Here is a 19952-nt window from a genome sequence, read left to right on the forward strand (position 1 = left end):
AGATCACCTTCATCCAGCCCATTACTAACTTCTGTCCCTAGTTCAGAACATTAACAGACATCATTGGAAGCCTAAATGGTCCCAAAAACTTGGCTCAGTTTTATCAGGCAGTAATTCTGCACTGTTGCTGCTGTGATTACTAATTATTTGAAGTTGCTTAGGAATTTTGGACCTTCACTTAGAGCTTGAGGTAATTAGCTACCAGAAATGTATTTTACTCTGCAGTTGACTTGACTGCAGAGATTCTGTAGGAGAATCTGACTGCTGCCTGGGATAGGTCTTCCCATCATAGATGGCGTCGCTAGAGTAGAACCCCCTGGTCCAATCCTTTTGAAGATGGAGGGGTTCTGTGAGAGAACGGTCACCAGAAGCAGCCCTGCAAATTTGGTCCCTCTCACTCAAACCCTCTCCCCCCAGAGGCACTTTTCCCGCTGTAATTAAAGTGGGGAAAGTGACTGATTGCTTTTTCCTCATCATGGGGGAAAAGGGCCCTATTTGGGTGCCACTAGAATTGGACCCCATGGTCCAATCTTTTTGCATCTTGGAGGTTCTGTGGGAAGAGGCTCCTTCAGCATCCCTGCAAATTTGGAGTCTCTACCTCAAACACCCTGCCCCACAGCTGCACTTCATTATACCCTATTTTGTTATTGATTTCAATGGCTCATAGGGTACAATGGAGGGATAGGGGAACCCTCTTTGGGTGCCCCTAGAATTGGACCCCCTAATCCAATCTTTTTGAAACTTGGCAGTTCTGTGTGGGAGAGGCACCTGAAGCTTCCCTCAAACTGTGGACCCTTTACCTCAAACCCCTTGCCCCCCAGCTGCATTTCATTATACCCTATTTTACCATTGATTTCAATGGCCCATAGGGTATAATGGGGCCGAATGGCCACCAAATTTTGGCGGCAATTTGTGTCTGCAGTATACGGCTTCTGAATCAGATCAGAGAATCTGATCCGACGTTATAGGGAATGAATACGTCTGAATCAACTGTTTTTGGGGGTGTATTCAGTTTGGCCGAACCGAATGCACACCCCTAATCATGAGGTAGATATCCTGGATCATTTGGTTAAATGGTTAAATGGTAGCATTTTCAAACATGCTAGATGCTGGTGAAGTTGCTACTTTCATAGTTTGCTTGTCTCGCAATCCAAATTAAAATGAGAGAACAAAAACACATAGAGACATTCTTGGCCAGTCTTGGCCAAGAGCTTGTAGATAGATATATAAGAGACTGTTTGAGAGTTTCTCTTCTCCTTTCCCGTGAGATGTTCACCACCAGCCCAAAAGCTGCCGTGTCTTTTTAAACAACTACAACAAAAATCAAATGTTGCATAATTTGCCTACCTTCAAAGCATCCTGAACTCTGCTAGTACTGAAAGAAAAGTAATTGATTTATTTGCTGCAAGCACACCACCTTTATGTTCCTGAATAATAACTTCATTTAGGGAATAGGAACTGGAATGGGCCAGAAAAATGGTTGTGATGTTCTCAGGTGTTTGGGTGTTTTATACAACAAGGAAGATAATTGTTTTCTGCTTTTTCCAGAGGGTAAGACTAGATCTGACTTTAGTAACAGCAGGTAGATTTCAGTAGACCTTTTGGAGAAAATTCCTAATGATAAGAGTGATTTATGGTGGAACCACAGAAAGGTAGGGAGGCAGGAGTTCTACCAACCCCTCAAAGGCAGATGGGATAAAACTCAGGATAAATGGGGTAGGTGCACCAGCATTGCACCAATGCACAACATCACTTCCAGTAAAAACAGGAAGTGACATCATGACATTGGGGATGACACTTTAGGTTTCACAAAAACTCTACCAGACATGATGTCATGACATTGGGGGGAATCACTGTGTGATTTATCAAAAACTCAATTTTTGTCACTGTGTCATTTGTCAAAAACTCCATCCAAGCAAAATAAATCTAATAATAATAATAAGATAGAAGATATTGTATTTATATCCTGCCCTCCACTCCGAAGAGTCTCAGAGGGCTCACAATCTCCTTTACCTTCCTCCCCCACAACAGACACCCTGTGAGGTGAATGGGGTTGGAGAGGGCTCTCACAGCAGCTGTCCTTTCAAGGACAGCTCTGTGAGAGCTATGGCTGACCCAAGGCCATGCCAGCAGGTGCAAGTGGAGGAGTGGGGAATCAAACCCGGTTCTCCCAGATAAGAGTCCGCACACTTAACCACTACACCAAACTGGCTCTCATAAGCACCCAGATTTTGATAATTGATATTGGTAGATAAAAATGGGAATTTCAAATCTATTTTTCAGAAAGTGCCAGCAAAGGGATGCCATCTCTGGCTTGGGAAATACCTGGAGATTTTGGGAGTGGAGCCTGAAGAGAGAGGGGTTTGGGGAAGGGAGGGACTTCAGTGGAGTATAAAGTCATAGAGTCCACATTCCACAGCAGCCATTTTCTCCAGGTGAACTGATCTCTGTCCTGCAGAAATCAGCAGGAGATCTCCACCCACCATCTGGAAGCTGGCACCTCTATGCCAGTATGTTTGACTCAGTTTGTGTTGATAACAATTCCTATTCAGTGTGTGAGTCTCAGAGGCATGCTGCTTCTGAAAACGGTGTTCCGTTTAGCATGGCGTATCCATCAAATGCCACTTGCAGTTTTGAAGAGATTTTGGTGGATAAGAACATAAGAAGAGCCATGCTGGGTCAAGGAAATGGTCAATCTAGTACAGCATCCACTGTCTCACATAGTGGCCAACCAGTTCCTCTGGATGGCCAGAACATTTAAAGGGACTGCACACCTTTTGGTTTGGAGGCCCTTCCCCCACTTCAGGGTTATCAGAAAGCGGAAGTGGGGGAGGGAAATGTCTGCTTGGCACTCCATTGTTCCCTATGAAGACCAATTCCCATAGAGTATAATAAAGAATTGATCTGTGGGTATCTTGGGCTCAGGGGCAGGGGGACTGTGTTTTGAGATACAGGCACCAAATTTTCAGCATAGCATTCAGTGCCTCTCCTCAAAGCACCTTGCAAGTTTTAAAAAGATTGGATCAAGTGGGCTTCAAATGAGCTTCAAAAAGGGGTGTCCCTGTCCTTCATTGTTTCCAATGGAGGGAAGGCATTTAAAAGGTGTGTGGTCTCTTTAAATGTGATGGCCAGAACTCCCTTCGGAGTTCAGTTGTGCTTGTCACATCCTTGCTCCTGGCTCCACCCCCAAAGTCCCCAGATATTTCTTGAATTGGACCTGGCAACCCTACCAGCAAGTCATTTGTTGGCCAATGGAGAGCTGATTGGCCACACAGATTAAAACAGCATCAAAATAACATTTAAGTGGCAGTTGCCACCACAATGTAAGTTTTATGTTCTCACTTCTCTTTTCCTATATATATATATATATATATATATATATATATATATATATATATATATATATATATTAAAAATTCCATCTTACTTGCACTTGGGCTGCCTCTGTTTGGTTGCCTCCACATTCTGTGACAGCTATTTTGAGGTTTGCTTCACCTCCCGCAGCAGCCGTTTTGTGGTTGAGCCCACCACCTTGTTTTTGATCTCCTAGGGTACAAACAGGCTCAAAAAAGTTTGGAGATTCGTGCCTTACAAAGTTCTGTGTTTCAGAGTGTCAAGGAAGATCATGCAGTGTTTTGAATACCTTGTAGACATATAAAAAAAATATCTGGGTTCTTAAAGGTATTTTCTACTTGTCTCTATACCACAGAGTTCTTTTAAAAGGACCAAGCAATAACCCCTAAAGAAGAATGATTAAAGCTGGAGAATTGTGGGCAATCCAAGGGAAGTTCTGTAGCGTAGGCTTCCCGGTCCCCATGTCCCACTGGGGGATCCCCCAGCTTTGCAGGCTCCTCCCCACTGCCAGCAAGCTGGCTGCTGGGGGAAAACCCTGCCCCAATTGCCATGATGTGCCTTTCCATTCTCAGCAGATTTAGAAATTTGCAAACTGCTTATGTTTTAAATCCCCTCTCCATGTGAACGCAAAAATACAAAGAATTAAAAATGTCTATATTTACTGGCAAATCCAAACAATAGTAATATACATGATGTGCAGCCCAAAGTTTTCCCACTCCACTCACAACGTCACCAGATTTTTCCTGACTTGCACCTGCTAACCCTATTGTAGCCATAAGAGCAGGGGTTGTTCTGTAGAAAAATAGGCGGTGGAGCTCATTAGCATAACTCATTAGCATATGCCACCCCCCACCAGCCAAAAGCAACCTGATGCAAGAAAGGAGAGCCCCAGGTGAGCGAGGTCTGCTTGGGCTGGCTAGAGATGCAGCTAGCCTAAGCAGGCCTCACTTACTTGGGGCTCTCCTTGGCCAGCCCACCCCCCCGGTCAAAAGGCCAGCAAGCCACCCACCACCCAAAATCACATAAGAAGTGGAGAAAGGGTGGTGTGGGCTTCTCCAGGGGTTAATGAGGGCTGTTGAGGACGTGGCAAAGCTCCTGGTGGCTGGTGGGCTGCCTGCTCTCCTAATCCAGGGATTGTTATGCAGCTGCATCTACTATTCAATGGACAAGATAGTTGGGGAGAAGGGGCTGTCAGAAAGGTTCAGGAGCTATGCTCCTGTGAGCTCCTGCTGAATTCAAAGCCTGCATAAGAGAAAGGGAACTCTGTTTTCTATTTTTCTGGCTAGGTACAAAAAGGCTTCCCGGACAAAATTAGGAACAATGAATTGGATCTCAGGAAGGATTGTGTGCGTGCCAGATAATCTCTGCTCTGGAGTGTGCTTCCTCTTCTGATAACATTGCTGTTTGCACAAAAGCAGTGTTTTCCAGTGCACCCTTGAGCAAATGGAAGCAAACTGTGCGGCAGAGACTATCTAGCATGCATGGGGCTGTTTGTAGGATTCAAACCAATATATTAGGCAAAAGTCCATATAGGGTGCGGTCACAAGTACCATTAAAAGCGGGTGTGTAGCGCTCAAATCTGAGCCGCTGAATATTGATTCGATGCAGGGCAGTTCAAACGAGCATCCAAGAATGCGATTCATTCTGTTGTTGCGCGATCAGACATCCAATACTATCACGCTCTTTTCTTGGAGCATGCATAATCAGATGGTGATTTCTGGGAGGGGGGGGGTCCATTGAACATGTGCCCAACTGTTTGGAGCTGGGAAATCAAACATTGTTTCAGAGGCAAGGGGGGAAGGGAGAAAGTTTCCGGAATTAACGTTGCTGATCCAAACCAAGGAACTGCCAGGAATTACTTTCCTAGAAATTGGCAGTGACAATGATATCTTGAAATCCTCCACATTGAAAAAAAGATTTTTTTTCCTGTTCTGAATAGTCGGATAACGTTTCCCGCCCCCTCCGATCCTGTGTTGATTGGAGAAGCAGAAGCGTCACCTCAGATTCCCGGATGATCTGGCAATGCGCATGTCCGCTGGGGCTTTTTCTTTAAAAAAAGGTGGGAGGCAGTATCGCGCGTAAGCAGTCCAAACAACAAAAAGCCAATCTTGTGCCGCTGTTTTGAAAAAGGGCCGGACTTTCTGTGCTGTCAAATTAATGCGCCATTCAGGCGTAGCAAGCCTGGATGACCCTGGATGACGCTCGATTGCCAGATGTGGATGTCAGAACAAACACATTTAATCTGTCAGCCAGACGGAGCTGTGTCATCACTAATGGTACGTGTGACCGCACCCATACTGTCCCTAAGCGTCCTGCTTTCTTTCCTTTTGACTTTTCCAGTGAGGCCACAAACTATCACTTCCATAATGAAACACATGAACACACTGGCTGCTTATATAGAATCAGACCTCTTAAATATTGGGTTCAAAACCAATGTTCCCTCTAAGCTACAGAGTCTTGTGAGCCCAAATTCTATTTTTTGAGCTACTGGTATTAAAGTTGTGAGGTACTGGCATTAAAGCTAGATTCAAGTGGGCAGCCGTGTTGGTCTGAAGCAAAAAAACAAAGCAGGAGTCAAGTTCACCTTTAAGACCAACAAAGTTTTATTCAGAATATAAGCTGTAAACTACAGCATAAATTATTGTGCTCTGGGGTCATCCTTCCTGATCTAAGGCAAAAATGTGTGAGCTGGAGGCTAAAAATCCATGAGCTAGTTCACGCTAACTCAGCTTAGAGGGAACACTATTCAAAACATTGCAATGAAACAGCTCTGCTTTTTTTTAGTGAAACCAGCAACAAGACTGAACTCTCAGGGCCAATGGCCCTGCTTATATGCATGCATAAGACCCCACCCAAGTCCAATCAACTCTTAACTATAGGTACGAGCACTGGCTATGTACTATAGGTACTAGACTCCTGATTGGCCACCTCTCAGAGTCCAGGTGGCTATTGTTCTGGAGCCTCAAGCTCAGCAAAGTCTCTGGTAGAACACCCAGGAATGTTCCAATCTCAATACATAACAAGACCTTTGCTCCATCAAGGTCAGTATTGTCTATTCAGTGGCTCTCCAGGTCTTAGGCAGAGGCCTTTCCCAGGAACTGCTTAGACCAGGGGTGTCAAACTCATTTGTTATGAGGGCCAAATCTGACATAAATGAGACCTTGTCGAGCCGGGCCTTGTTGGGCTGGGCCATGTCTATACCTATTAAAGATTAGGTAGCAGAGGACACAGACAAACACAATTAATTAGTTTTTTTAAAAAAAAAAAAACTTAAAACATGCTTAAAACATTAGCACTTGTTGGTCTTAAACATGCTTTCTTTGTATTTCTCCCATGGGATTCAGGGAACTGGCCAAGGAAACTCTAGCTCTTTCCTTCCTTTCCCATGGGACCAGGAGGGGGAGGAGCCTCAGTCAATGGAGAAAAAGAGGTTTTGCTCTGTAGCTCCTGCGTGATTGACCAAGCCTTGCAAAGCAAGCTGTGATAAAGAAGGAAGCAGAAGACAGAAAAAAGTAATGAATATTCATTCATGCTCACACATGAATTATTGTGTATCTCTTCATGAAGTCTGAGAGAACCCCATTTACTGCAAATGCTAGCTCCAAAAGTATATTTCATCCACATGCTGTGTGAATTCAGAATTTATACACTGTAGTTGCAGATAACTTTCTTATCACACAAATAAGTTGTCCAATTCAATATGTTCCACTGAAAACCTTCAATAAAATGTTCTTGATAGAAATATGCAGAATTCCCAGCAGAAAAGACTACGCATCCAGTCATCACACCAAATAGCAGTTGTCAAGGCATATAATGTTGCCTTCTCCCAAGAGATTGTCCCACCCACCAGCAAAATACAATTTATATAGAATTTTCCACCTTTGGCCTTAGAACAGAAATGCTACTGTGTGCTAATAGGAATGTCAGTCTGACATTTCAATACAGGCTACTTAAAAAATAAATTGAGTTCTAGCTATTAAAACAAATGAACCGAAAAGTTCATGGAGAAAAAGACTTTTAGCCTGAGCTATCTTTGAAATAGTTTGCCTTTTGTGCTAGTGTTCTGTGTCAGAGAATGCATCTCCAGCTATCTCAAAGAACTGGGTTTGAGGAATATTTAAAGCCACCAGTGCCATTAAGATGACAATCTAGGCTTCCTCAAGATCCGTGAAGATCACGGAAAAGAACGTAACACATTTACTTGTAAGGAAGATGACCCTGAGTGTAAGATGACCCCCCTCAAAAAAGAAAAGTTTATACATAAAAGTATGATTGTGAATTTAAAACAATTCCATCTAAAAAAAGGTAGCAATGTAAACAGATTTTTTTTTTATTACATAGTACTCAATTTACAATAAGCAATACAAGATGAAGATTACTTTCATATCTCGTCCTTCTTTGCATTGTAACTGTTCAAGAGAAGAAGATGATATTGGATTTAGATCCCACACGGTACTCAGAGTCTCACAGCACCTTACAATCTCCTTTCTCCTGGGCTTTCTTTGTAGCAGGAACAGGTCTCCCATTGGCAGCCTGAGTGATGGTAGGAGGAATTAAGAACAAAAAGTGATGCCTATGTCACTTCCATGGAAAGTCTGGAAGTGACATGGGGTAGCTCTAGGAATTGTTGGAAACTCTATCTTCTCTGAAGTGATGCCATGGCACCCAATCCCTGCTACTGGAGGTAAAGGTGTGAGCACCAGTCGTTTCTGACTCTGGGGTGACGTTTCTTTCACAACATTTTCATGACAGACTTTTTACAGGGTGGTTTGCCATTGCTTTCCCCAGTCATCTACACTCCCCCCCACCCCCAGCAAGCTGGGTACTCATTTTACCGACCTCGAAAGGATGGAAGGTTGAGTCAACCTGGAGTTGGCTGTCTGAACCCAGCTTCCGCCAAGTTTGAGCTCAGGTACATAAAAACTTCTGCAGCAGTCTACCATCAAGTGGGGAAGTACTAAATAACAGCATTATCCCTTAATTCCAGACTGTGGCCACCTCATGGGTGTGCAGAGTAGGGGAAAACTGTCTGAGAGAAAGGAAACATGGGAGGGGCAAGCCAGAATAGAAACAGCCACCACCCTCAACCCAAGGCCTGGCAGAACATCCCTGTCTTGCAGGCCCTGCAGAATTGCACAAGATTTCACAGAGCCCTGATGGTGTTTAGCAGAGAGTTCCACTAGGTTGGGGCCAGGGCCTGGTTGAGGACAGCCAGATATGTTGTACCATAGAGTTGTACCATAGAGTTTCTCCTCCCAAATAATTAGTGTCCGGAAAAACCATATAGTTTTCTCAGAATCGCCTAGAGCGGTCAGCAGGCAACGTCGTCAGCGTGATGATGTCACTTCTGGGTGATGTCATTGTGCCGGCGATGTTGGGGGAGGTTGTATTAGTGCTCTCTGTGATGTTCTTGGACCAGTTGGAGCTTCTGAGTCAGTTTCAAGGGCAGGCCAGTATAGAGCAAGTTGCAGTAATCTAGCCTGCAGGTGACCATCACATGAATAACCATGGCTAGATTAGGGCATGACAAGAAAGGGGCCAGTTGCCAAGCATGAAACAGAAAAAAAACACCAGCTTGACAATATGTGTGTCCTGAGCCGCCATATTTAAGGAGTCATCCAGGGTCATGCCCAAACTCCTGATGGACTACAATGTCAGTGATGTTGCACATCCCACCAGTGGCCTTGCCCCCAACCTACTCACCAGTAGCTTAGTCCAATATTCTTACTGCTACACCACACTGGCTCTCGCAGATATGATTTGTGAGAGAAAACATCTCTGCTTGAGGTGACAAATGCAATGCCCACATTTTTTTTCTTATCACAGTGGCTTGGGAAACATGACATTCTTATAAAACTTAAATGGTGAAATAGTAGTACATTTCTGAATATTGGTTGCTCGAGATAAAACACAGTGGAAGGCCTTCACTTTTTGTGTCCCATTTGTGATCTCCCTGAAACATCTGGCTGGCCAGTTTGGAAGAGAATGCTGGATTGACTGGACCTTAGCATATTCTGTAATAAGGCATATGCATACATACGTATATATACACACACAACATAACTTTATGTAAGAATTTACATTAAATAATTTTAAGATGATATTTACATAAGCATAAAGAACTATAGTACAGTTCACAACTGCCAGCAACCCTTGCATCATGACTCAAAAAAGTGATGCCAGTGTCATGTTGAGCCAATATGGTTCCTCCAGGGAGTTGTGCTTAGACTGGGGTTTCCCCTGGCACTCGCCAGCATTTCCCCTAGGGGCTGCCAATCAGAAAGTGGGTGGGGCAAGTCTCATGACTGGTTCTCCTTAACAAATGAACGAGTTTCCTATGCAATCAAGGGAGGTTCAATAGGACTGGTAAGGACCTGTGTTTGTGGTTCCATTTCCCCTTCAGATTATCCTTCTGGTTATTCCCCCTTCCTCCCCCTCGGTTTTCCTTCAGTTCATTTTGTTGCCCTGCTGCAATATTATCTATCTATCTATCTATCTATCTATCTATCTATCTATCTATCTATCTATCTATCTATCTATCTATCTATCTATCTATCTATCTATCTATCTATCTATCTATCTATCATCTGTCTGTTTATTTTGCAGAGCAGAGGGGGAGGTATCGGGTTTGGCTCTGCTGCCTGTGGCAGCCATTTTGGGTTTGGCTTTGGCTTTGCTTCTCATAGCAGCCATTTTGAGGTGGTGTTACTCAACCCGCTCAAAGTTCCTGAGATGCCCACAACCTCAAAAAGGTTGGAGACCCCAGTCTAGACTGGGAAAGAGCCGGTAGCACCTTAAAGACTAACACAATTTGTTAATCTTTAGGGTGCTTACTGGACTTTTGCTCTTCTCTACTACTGCAGACAGACTAACATGGCTACCCATCTTGGTTTCAACTGTAATCCTTCTGTGGCCCAACACACCACAGACTACAAACTTGCTGCCATTTGTGATTCCACTTTACCTATTTGACTGTCCTATCCACATGAACTTATACAGTTTTTCATTTGTTGGATGTCTTGTTATCTTCTTTTTCTGCCTCTCTCCCATTTCAGGAGTTACTGTACTTGAAGGGCCCATTTACGCGGTGGGAGGCCATGATGGCTGGAGCTATTTGAACACAGTCGAGAGGTGGGATCCCCAAAGTCATCAGTGGACATTTGTAGCCAGTATGTCCATTGCCAGAAGCACTGTTGGTGTGGCAGCATTAAATGGCAAGTGAGTAGGAGGCAAATGCTTTAAAAAGATAAAATTATAGTGATTCTAAATGGGCATTTGGGAATAGCTATTCCAGTGTATCTTTCATTGACTAGATGTTAGAGTTATATCTGAAAGTGAGCACACAAAGTGCTTTTCTGTTACAAACACCACAAAAATGGCTCATGCCAAGAACTGGATCCTGTGATTAATTAGTACCAGGGGTGGAATTCTAGCAGGAGCTCTTTTGCATATTAGGCCATACACCCCTGATGTAGCCAATCCTCCAAGAGCTTACAGTAGGCCCTGTAAGCTCTTGGAGGATTGGCTACATCAGGAGGCGTGGCCTAATATGCAAAGGAGTTCCTACTAGAATTCCACCCCTGATTAGTACACTATTGAAAGAACTGAGAACACGATGGAAGTCCACCATTAGCATTATGGATAGAGTAAATGACAATATTTTCAAACACCTGTCTCAGAGAGCTCTGAGAGAGAGCAGATAAGAAGTCTATAAGGGTTAGTTTGGCTTTCTAAACAGCTGGGGGAGTTGCTGAGAATTTGTGAGTTTGTGTGACTGTGTGATTGCTTAAAATTCTGAGTTTGTGATTGCTGGGGAACTGCTGCTTGTTTGGTTTGAGTGGACTGAAGGTGATTGCTGCTGATTGATTAGGAGTGGCTGTGTTCCTGGGGCAGACTGAGGCCCCACCCTATTTGCATTATTAAGCTGCGCCTTGCTTGAGGCGCGAGCATTTGGTGAGAGCTAAAGGGCTCTTGGCCTGTGGTTCTTAGCCTGGGGGCTGTGTAAGGACCAGGAACCCAGATCACTATTTTCCTTGTGTTCCCAATAAGGTAAGTAGACCCTCCAGAAGGAGAGCGACATAAACAAATAGGATTTAAAAGGGGACTTTATATTTTAAACACCTATCATGAAGGTAGAATGCCAGCAGGGGGGTGGGGGCTTTCCAGTATTTTGCATTGAGTGTCACATGTATGACTATCTGCCCACAGGACAGATGTCTTGGGTGTGTGCTTGATGCAAGGAGCTCCTGGTACTCAGGGAATGAGTTCGTACCCTTGAGGCCGAGGTGACTGACCTGGAGAAGCAGAGACAGTGAGTTAGGCACTCAGAGAAGACTCTTGGGGACGTGTTAGATGAGCCCCATTCTGAACATTGCAGCCCCATTGCTGCCAGGGAGCATGAGGGTCGAGAGGGAACAGGGCACCATGATGAGGATAAGGGGAATGCGCCCTCAGAAGGGACCTCTTCTTCAGTTGGTGAGCGGGTATTCTTTCATGCCAAGGAACCATCCCTGGGCAGGGAAAGCGGGGGGGGGGGTGTCTTGATAGTTGGTGATTCGATTCTTAGGCAAGTAGACAGCTGGGTGGCAAACCGCGTACTGACCGTATGGTGACTTGCCTGCCTGGTGTGAAGGTAGCGGGCATTACGCATGTTGTAGATAGACTGATAGACAGTGCTGGGGAGGAGCCAGTGGTCGTGGTGCATGTTGGCACCAACGATGCGAGGAAATGCAGTCGTGAGGTCCTGGAGGAAAAATTTAGGCTGCTAGGCGGGAGACTTAAGGCCAGGACTACCAAGGTAGCCTTCTCAGAAGTGCTACCTGTTCCTCTTGCAGGGCTGGAGCGACAGGCACAAATTAGAAGTCTCAATGTGTGGATGAGACGATGGTGTAGGGAGGAAGGGTTTAAGTTTGTTAGGCACTGGGATGCTTTCTGGAAAAAGCGGGAGCTGTACAAAAGAGATAGTCTCCACTTGTCCCCAGGTGGAACCAAGCTGCTGGTGCTTAAAATCAAAAAGGTGGCAGAGCAGTTTTTAAACTGAATCTTGGGGGAAAGCCGACAGGAGATGAAATGTCTCTGGTTCTGGAGGACTCATCTCAAAGAGATGAAGGGTTAGCTGTTACTTTTCTACCGGGTAATGGATCAAAGTTGTCTACTGAGATGGTGACAAACAGTATGGACTGTCTGCCAAAGTCTCGAGGTGGCAGGAGGAAGGTTGCGGGCCTAACTTGCCTGGGAAATTATAGATATTTGCATACAAATGCTAGAAGTGTTCAAAGTACAATTGGTTAGTTGGAATGTTTAGTGTTGGGGGAAAACATACACATTGTGGGAATTTCAGAAACTTGGCGGAATGAGGAGAATCAGTGGGACACGGTGATTCCTGGCTATAAGTTATATCGGAAGGATAGGGAGGGAAGGGTTGGAGGTGGGGTGACTCTGTATGTCAGAGAGGGTATACAGTCCAGTAAGACTGAGGTCAAATAATTAGATTCCCTTCTAGAAATGCTTTGGGTTGAAATAGAGGGCCCAAAAGGAAATTTAACTATGGGAGTTTGTTATCGCCCACCAAATCAAAAGATAGAGGATGATTATAATTTGATGAAAGGATTAAAGATAGCAGCTAAACATAAAAACTGTGTCGTAACAGGTGATTGGGTCAATCTGTGTTCAGGTTGAGAGAAAGAGTTTGAGTTTCTAGATGCTCTCAATAACTGTGCTATGGAGCAGATGGTCACAGAACCTGCCAGGGGTGGGGCAATCCTCGATTTGGTCCTAAGTAATGCCCAAGACTTGGTGAGAGATGTAAAAGTGATTGCATCGCTTGGGATCAGTGACCATAACGTTATTGATTTCACCATTTGTATAAATAGGGAGTTGCCCCAAAAGACCAGCACAACCACGTTTAATTTTAAAAGGGGTAAATTCTCTGAGATGAAGAAGAAGATGAAGAAGATATTGGATTTATATCCCGCCCTCCACTCCAAAGAGTCTCAGAGCGGCTCACAATCTCCTTTACCTTCCTCCCCCACAACAGACACCCTGTGAGGTGGGTGGGGCTGAAGAGGGCTCTCACAGCAGCTGCCCTTTCAAGGACAACCTCTGCCAGAGCTATGGCTGACCCAAGGCCATGCTAGCAGGTGCAAGTGGAGGAGTGGGGAATCAAACCCGGTTCTCCCAGATAAGAGTCCGCACACTTAACCACTACACCAAACTGGCTCTCCAGATGAGGAGGCATGTGAAGAGGAAACTGAAAGAAAAGGTAAATACAGTCAAAACCCTTGGGGAAGCTTGGAGGCTATTTAAAACTACAATACTAGAAGCTCAGATAAAATATATACCACAAGTTAGGAAAGGCACAAACAGTTATAAGAAAAGGCCTGCATGGTTAACAAACAAAGTAATGGAAGCTGTAAAAGGTAAGAAGGACTCCTTTAAGCAGTGGAAAGCTAGTCCAAATGAGATTAATAAAAGGGAACACAGGCTGTGGCAAATCAAATGCAAGACTGTGATCAGGCAGTTAAAAAGGGACTATGAGGAGCATATTGCAAAAATCATAAAGACCAACAATAAAAATTTCTTCAAATATATTAGAAGCAGGAAATCAGCCAGGGAGGCAGTGGGGCACTTGGATGACCAAGGGGTAAAAGGATTACTGAAGGAGGATAGGGAAATGGCTGAGAAGCTGAATGAATTTTTTGCCTCCGTCTTCACTGTGGAAGATGAAAAGTGTTTGTCCGCTCCATAACCACTAATTTTGGAATGGGTGTTGAAAGACCTGAGTCAAATTGAGGTGACAAGAAAGGAGGTCCTACAACTGATTGACAAATTAAAAACTAATGTCACCAGGTCTGGATGGCATAAATCCAAGAGTTCTGAAAGAACTCAGTTGAACTTTGTTATCTTTCATTGAAATCTGCCTCCATTCCTGAGGACTGGAAGGTAGCAAATGTCACCCCCATCTTTAAAAAGGGTTCCAGACGAGATCCGGGAAATTACAGGCCAGTCAGTTTGACTTCAATACTGGGAAAGTTGGTAGAAAGCATTATTAAGGATAGAATGAGTAGGCACATGGATGAACATAAGTTATTGAGGAAAACTCAGCATGGGTTCTGTGAGGGAAGACTAACCTGTTACAGTTCTTTGAGTGGGTGAACAAACATGCGGACAAAGGGGACCCAATAGGTGTTGTTTACCTTCACTTCCAGAAAGCTTTTGATAAAGTTCCTCATCAAAGGCTCCTTAGTAAGCTCGAGAGTCATGGAGTAAAAGGACAGGTCCTCTTGGGGATCAAAAACTGGCTAATTAATAGGACGCAGGGAGTGAGTATAAATGGGCAGTCTTCACAGTGGAGGACAGTAAGCAGTGGGGTGCCGCAGAGCTCAGTACTGGGTCCCATGCTCTTTAACTTGTTCATTAATGATCAGGAGTAGGGAGTAAGCAGTGAAGTGGCCAAGTTTGCAGATGACACTAAATTGTCCAGGGTGGTGAGAACCAGAGAGGATTGTGAGGTACTCCAAACGGATCTGTTGAGTCTGGGTGAGTGGGCGTCAATGTGGCAGATGAGGTTCAATGTGGCCAAGCACAAAGTAATGCACATTGGGGCCAAGAATCCCAGCTACAAATGCAAGTTGATGGGTTGTGAACTGGCAGAGAGTGACCAAGAGAGAGATCTTGGTGTTGTGGTAGATAACTCACTGAAAATGTCAAGACAGTGTGCGATTGCAATAAAAAAGGCCAACGCCATGCTGGGAATTATTAGGAAGGGAATTGAAAACAAATCAGCCAGTATCATAATGCCCCTGTATAAATCGATGGTGTGGTCTCATTTGGAATACTGCGTACAATTCTGGTCACCGCACCTCAAAAAGGATATTATAGCATTGGAAAAAGTGCAGAAAAGGGCAACTAGAATGATGAAAGGTTTGGAACATTTCCCCTATGAATAAAGGTTAAAACGCTTGAGGCTCTTTAGCTTGGAGAAACGTCGACTGCAGGGTGACATGATAGAAGTTTAGAAGATTATGCATGGGATGGAGAAAGCAGAGAAAGAAGTACTTTTCTCTCTTTCTCACAATACAGGAACTCATGGGCATTCAATGAAATTGCTGAGCAGTCAGGTTAGAACGGATAAAAGGAAGTACTTCTTCACCCAAAGGGTGATTAACGCGTGGAATTCACTGCCACAGAATGTGGCGGCGGCTACAAGTATAGCCAGCTTCAAGAGGGGATTGGATAAAAATATGGAGCAGAGATCCATCAGTGGCAGTTAGCCACAGTGTGTGTGTGTGTGTGTGTGTGTGTGTGTGTGTTTGTGTGTGTATGACTGATAGGAGGGAAAGATTTTTCAGCTGTGCATGTTATGGTTCAGCAAAATCAACAGGTGTAACTGCTGATTAAAACAAAGGTGTCATGGGGATCAATGTCAATCAATGTAAAATGGATTCCTATAAAGAAAACAATTGATTAAAAAAAGGAACAGAAGAATGCCATGCAATTATTCATTCTGGATGAAAGACTCAGGCTTGGACCCTATGAGTGAGTTCCATGCATGGCACCTCTGCCATAGAGCCTGCTAACAGATGGGCATTCGGGGGTGAATGGGAGGCATCCTGGCTTGGGTTAGCTCAAAATGAGCTGTCCTGAAGCCTACACACATTCTGGTGCAAGGCGGCCCCATCCCATCAGTGAGGCGGATTGGCGTGATCAAACAGGGAGGCACCTCAGAAGCTGAACCACTCTTCTAACCCCCACAACAAGTTAAGTGCTCAAGCACTCAAGTACTCTGGGCAGTTTTTAAGGAGAGAAAAGCCAGAAGCGGCTTGGGGCAGCTTGTCAGGTTTGCACGCCAAAGTGCCTCACTTCCAGACAGCGAGGAGGTGTCTGGCATATGGCTTAAAAATTTGCTACCATTTCCAATGTCACTCAGGTCTTGCAGACTGAGGCCATGACTTCCTCAGTCAGACAGCCAGTTTGGTACAGTGGTTAAGTGTGCGGACTCTTATTTGGGAGAACCAGGTTTGATTCCCCACTCCTCCACTTGCACCTACTGGAATGGCCTTGGGTCAGCCATCGCTCTCGTAGGAGTTCTCCTTGAAAGGGCAGCTGCTGTGAGATCCCTCTCAGCCCCACCCTCCTCACAGTTGTGGGTGAGGAAGTTAAAGGAGATTGTGAGCCACTGTGAGGCTCGGAGTGGAGGGCAGTATATAAATCCAATATCATCGTCTTCATCTTCCTTCATTGAATCGGTCCATGTCATGTTGGGACCTCTCCTTTTCCTGCTGCCTTCCACTTCTTCCTAGCATGATTGTCTTTTCCAGTGACTCTTGTCTTCTCATAGGCTGGGTACAAATAGACAGCTCAGTGCATGTGGGAGACGTCTCAAACCATACTGCCCCAAAATGGAGCAGACAAATCCTGTTCACACACTCCTGGGTGAAGCATCTATATGTTGTGCAGAGGGCACTTTGGCGTGTTCAGACAGCTGTTGAACACTATCCCTAGCACAGTTTGGGTTTCTTCTTTTCCCCTTACATTTTTAGTGGCCATGTATTCATGTGCATAGCAAGCCCCGTGGCGCAGAGTGGTAAAGCTACAGTACTGCAGTCCGAGCTCTCTGCTCATGATCTGAGTTTGATCCCGGCAGAAGCTGGGTTGAAGTAGCCAGCTCAAGGTTGACTCAGTCTTCCATCCTTCCGAGGTCAGTAAAATGAGTATCCAGCTTTCTGGGGGGCGGGGAGTGTAGATGACTGGGAAGGCAATGACAATCCACCCCCATAACAAAAAAGGCTGCCAAGAAAACATTGCGATGTGACATTTACCTTTACCTTTATTCATGTGCTTATGCACTCATGCACTCATGCTCCGTGGCAGTGATTTTTTTTTAAAAAAAGAATACTGGTGAGCACCTAGAACAGATTGGCGGATTCATATTGCCATTCCCACAGCCAGTCACCAGGAAATGTAGGAGCTACTGCTTCCCTACCGGTGGCTATTTCATCCATCTCAGAGACCTCGGGGGGGGGGGGGGTGAATGCAAGAGTGGAACGGGCAGCAGCTGTGCCTGTCTGACCTTGACATTTTATTCCACCTGGGGAAAGTGCCTATGTCAGCTCAAACTGTCCATCAGAATCCAGCCATAATGTGACCAAAGTATGATAGCCTATTCATTTTAGCTTCTAGGGTGCTTTCAGGCTTGATTTTATCTGAGTGACATATTTGGTCAGAATTTTTTTTCTTGCATTATGGTCATATATTGCGGGAAGGTGCAGAGATGCTTCTGTATATGTGTTGCTAGCTCTAATGAATGAGTCTAATAGTGTGAAGAATCTCCATGAAGTTTGTGTAGAGCAGAGGTGGCCAAACCTACTTAACGTAAGAGCCACATAGAATAAATGTCAGATGTCTGAGAATCGCAAGGCATGAATGCCAGATGTTTGGGAGCCACAAGACAAGGAAGGAAGGAAGGAAGGAAGGAAGGAAGGAAGGAAGGAAGGAAGGAAGGAAGGAAGGAAGGAAGGAAGGAAGGAAGGAAGGAAGGAAGGAAGGAAGGGAGGGAGGGAGGGAGGGGTGAAAAGAAAGCAAATTTAACTTTAAATCCATTCTTCAAACTGCTAGCTGGCTTGGCTTGGAGAAGTGATTTAAAGAGAGGAATGCCTTCTCCAAGCTGGCCATAGGTTTATACCTCACCCTTCTCTCTGAATGATAGAGTCTCAGAGCAGTTTACAATCTCCTTTATCTTCTTCCCCCACAACAGACACCCTGTGAGGTGGGTGGAGCTGAACGATCTCTTACAAAAGCTGGCCTTTCAAGAACAACTCTTGTGAGGGTTATGGCTGTCCCAAGGCCATTCCAGCAGCTGCAAGTGGGGAATCAAACCCGGTTCTCCCAAATAAGAGTCCACACACTTAACCACTACACCAAACCCCTACACCCTGCCACAAATGTTGTTAGTCCTTATGGTGCTACTGGGCTCTTACCTCTTTCCACTACTAAGTGTGCTGTTAGTCATGTAACTATACAACGCTATCTCATTTTTGAGGTTAAATCTAAAAATAACATTTTAATCCCTGGACCTCATGGCTGATCATCTTATCCATCCATAAACCATGGTTAACTTAGTAAGTGACATTGTTCCAGAACATCAACTTCCTGCACTGCTGAAACAATCAAGTGCAGCTCAGATGGACAGTTTTGCTTTAACTGCATAACTTTGTTCTTACTCTAAGAGAACAATTTTTTTAAAAAAATGAATTTATGGTCCTATTTAGGCAGGCAGTGAAATGTAGATGTACTAATATGGCCTTTCGAGTGCAGCTTAAAGGGAATTTCCATTTGTTACTTTTTCGTCCTGTTTTGTGCATAGCTAAGCATACTGCAAATACAGGTTTTATAAATGGATGTGCTTAAAAACATATGGAAATAGGCCAATATATCTGTCAAAAATATTTAAAAATACATGCTGAAGTCAATTTTCATACAGTTCCATGGAGGAGAGAGAAGGGCTGCTGGTACAGCATTTAGGCACAAGGGAAGGAATATGTAAGCATTGGAAATTCTTCTTGCTTTAGTGCAACCAGCAAAGTAGTGTCCTCCTAAGCAGACTTACACCCTTCTAAGCCCATTGTCTTCACTGGGTTTAGGATAGAGGAACTGTGCTTAGGATGGCACTGCAAGCCTCTAAGTTGCATTTTATGGGAGGCAGTAACAGGAGTTTGCAGCAGATGGTTTCTCAAACTACCTAAATTTCTTGGACATTATACTTCAAAAATGGTTAAGGGAACCATGATTTTCAACTTCTGTCCCTCCATAAATTCAAGATTTCAGCTGAACTGAGTATATGTGTGTGAATTATTTTTACTTTTCCACAATTCCTGTGGTTCTTAGGCTGGTGTCCTCACAAGTTTATAAAAAGTTTTCACTTTACCTTAACTATGAGCTTTCCTTTTCTCTATTTGAGGGTAATGCCATAGGGTTGCCATAAGGTTGCCAAGTCCCCACCGGCTGCCAGTGGGGACTTTTTAAACATGTGCAATGGTGCTCATGGTGCAATGATGTCACCTGGAAGTGAAATATCGCACCAAGCACATCATGTGGGGATGCTCTAGGAAATTGTAAAAAAAACTCTATGGTTTCACATGGGGACACTCTAGCAATTTGAGAGAAAACTCTATGGTGCTGGTGCCATAGAGTTTTCCCCAAAATTGCTAGAGCATACCTAAATTAAACCATAGAGTTTTCCATGATTTCCTAGAGAGTGCCCATGAAACGTGCCTGGCATGATATGTCACTTCTGGGGCATGCCATAGTGCTGTGCACGATGGGACTCTTTGGGGGTGGGGATCCCCTGGCAGCCTGCTCCCTCCTGGTGGATTGGGGCCCACCAAACCGGGCAATCCCCCACCCCTGGTGGGAACTTGGCAGCCCTACTGTGCCATAGCTATTCACAGGAGGGCACCAGCAAAACCTGCCTATTCCCCGCCCCCTCCCTACCAGGTTGGATTCACTGTGGCTAGGACTACTTTAAGACCAGTTTGATCATGGAAGACCAGAGTGTGCTTTCTGAGACACATCCTTGGGATCCCTAAATCACTTAGATT

At 44.6% G+C, this 19952-nt stretch overlaps 1 protein-coding gene across 2 annotated transcripts in view; it reads left to right on the forward strand.

Moving 5' to 3' along the window:
• Positions 1-19952, forward strand: part of KLHL1 (kelch like family member 1) — a 331806-nt gene that overhangs the window by 283034 nt on the left and 28820 nt on the right. For both annotated transcript variants that reach the window (XM_060233540.1, XM_060233541.1), the window contains exon 8: positions 10410-10572. In XM_060233540.1, coding sequence (XP_060089523.1) covers positions 10410-10572 — 163 coding nt within the window. The remainder of the gene's footprint in view (positions 1-10409; positions 10573-19952) is intronic.

The sequence above is a fragment of the Heteronotia binoei genome, chromosome 3 (assembly GCF_032191835.1).
Source record: "Heteronotia binoei isolate CCM8104 ecotype False Entrance Well chromosome 3, APGP_CSIRO_Hbin_v1, whole genome shotgun sequence".
NCBI lineage: Eukaryota > Metazoa > Chordata > Lepidosauria > Squamata > Gekkonidae > Heteronotia > Heteronotia binoei.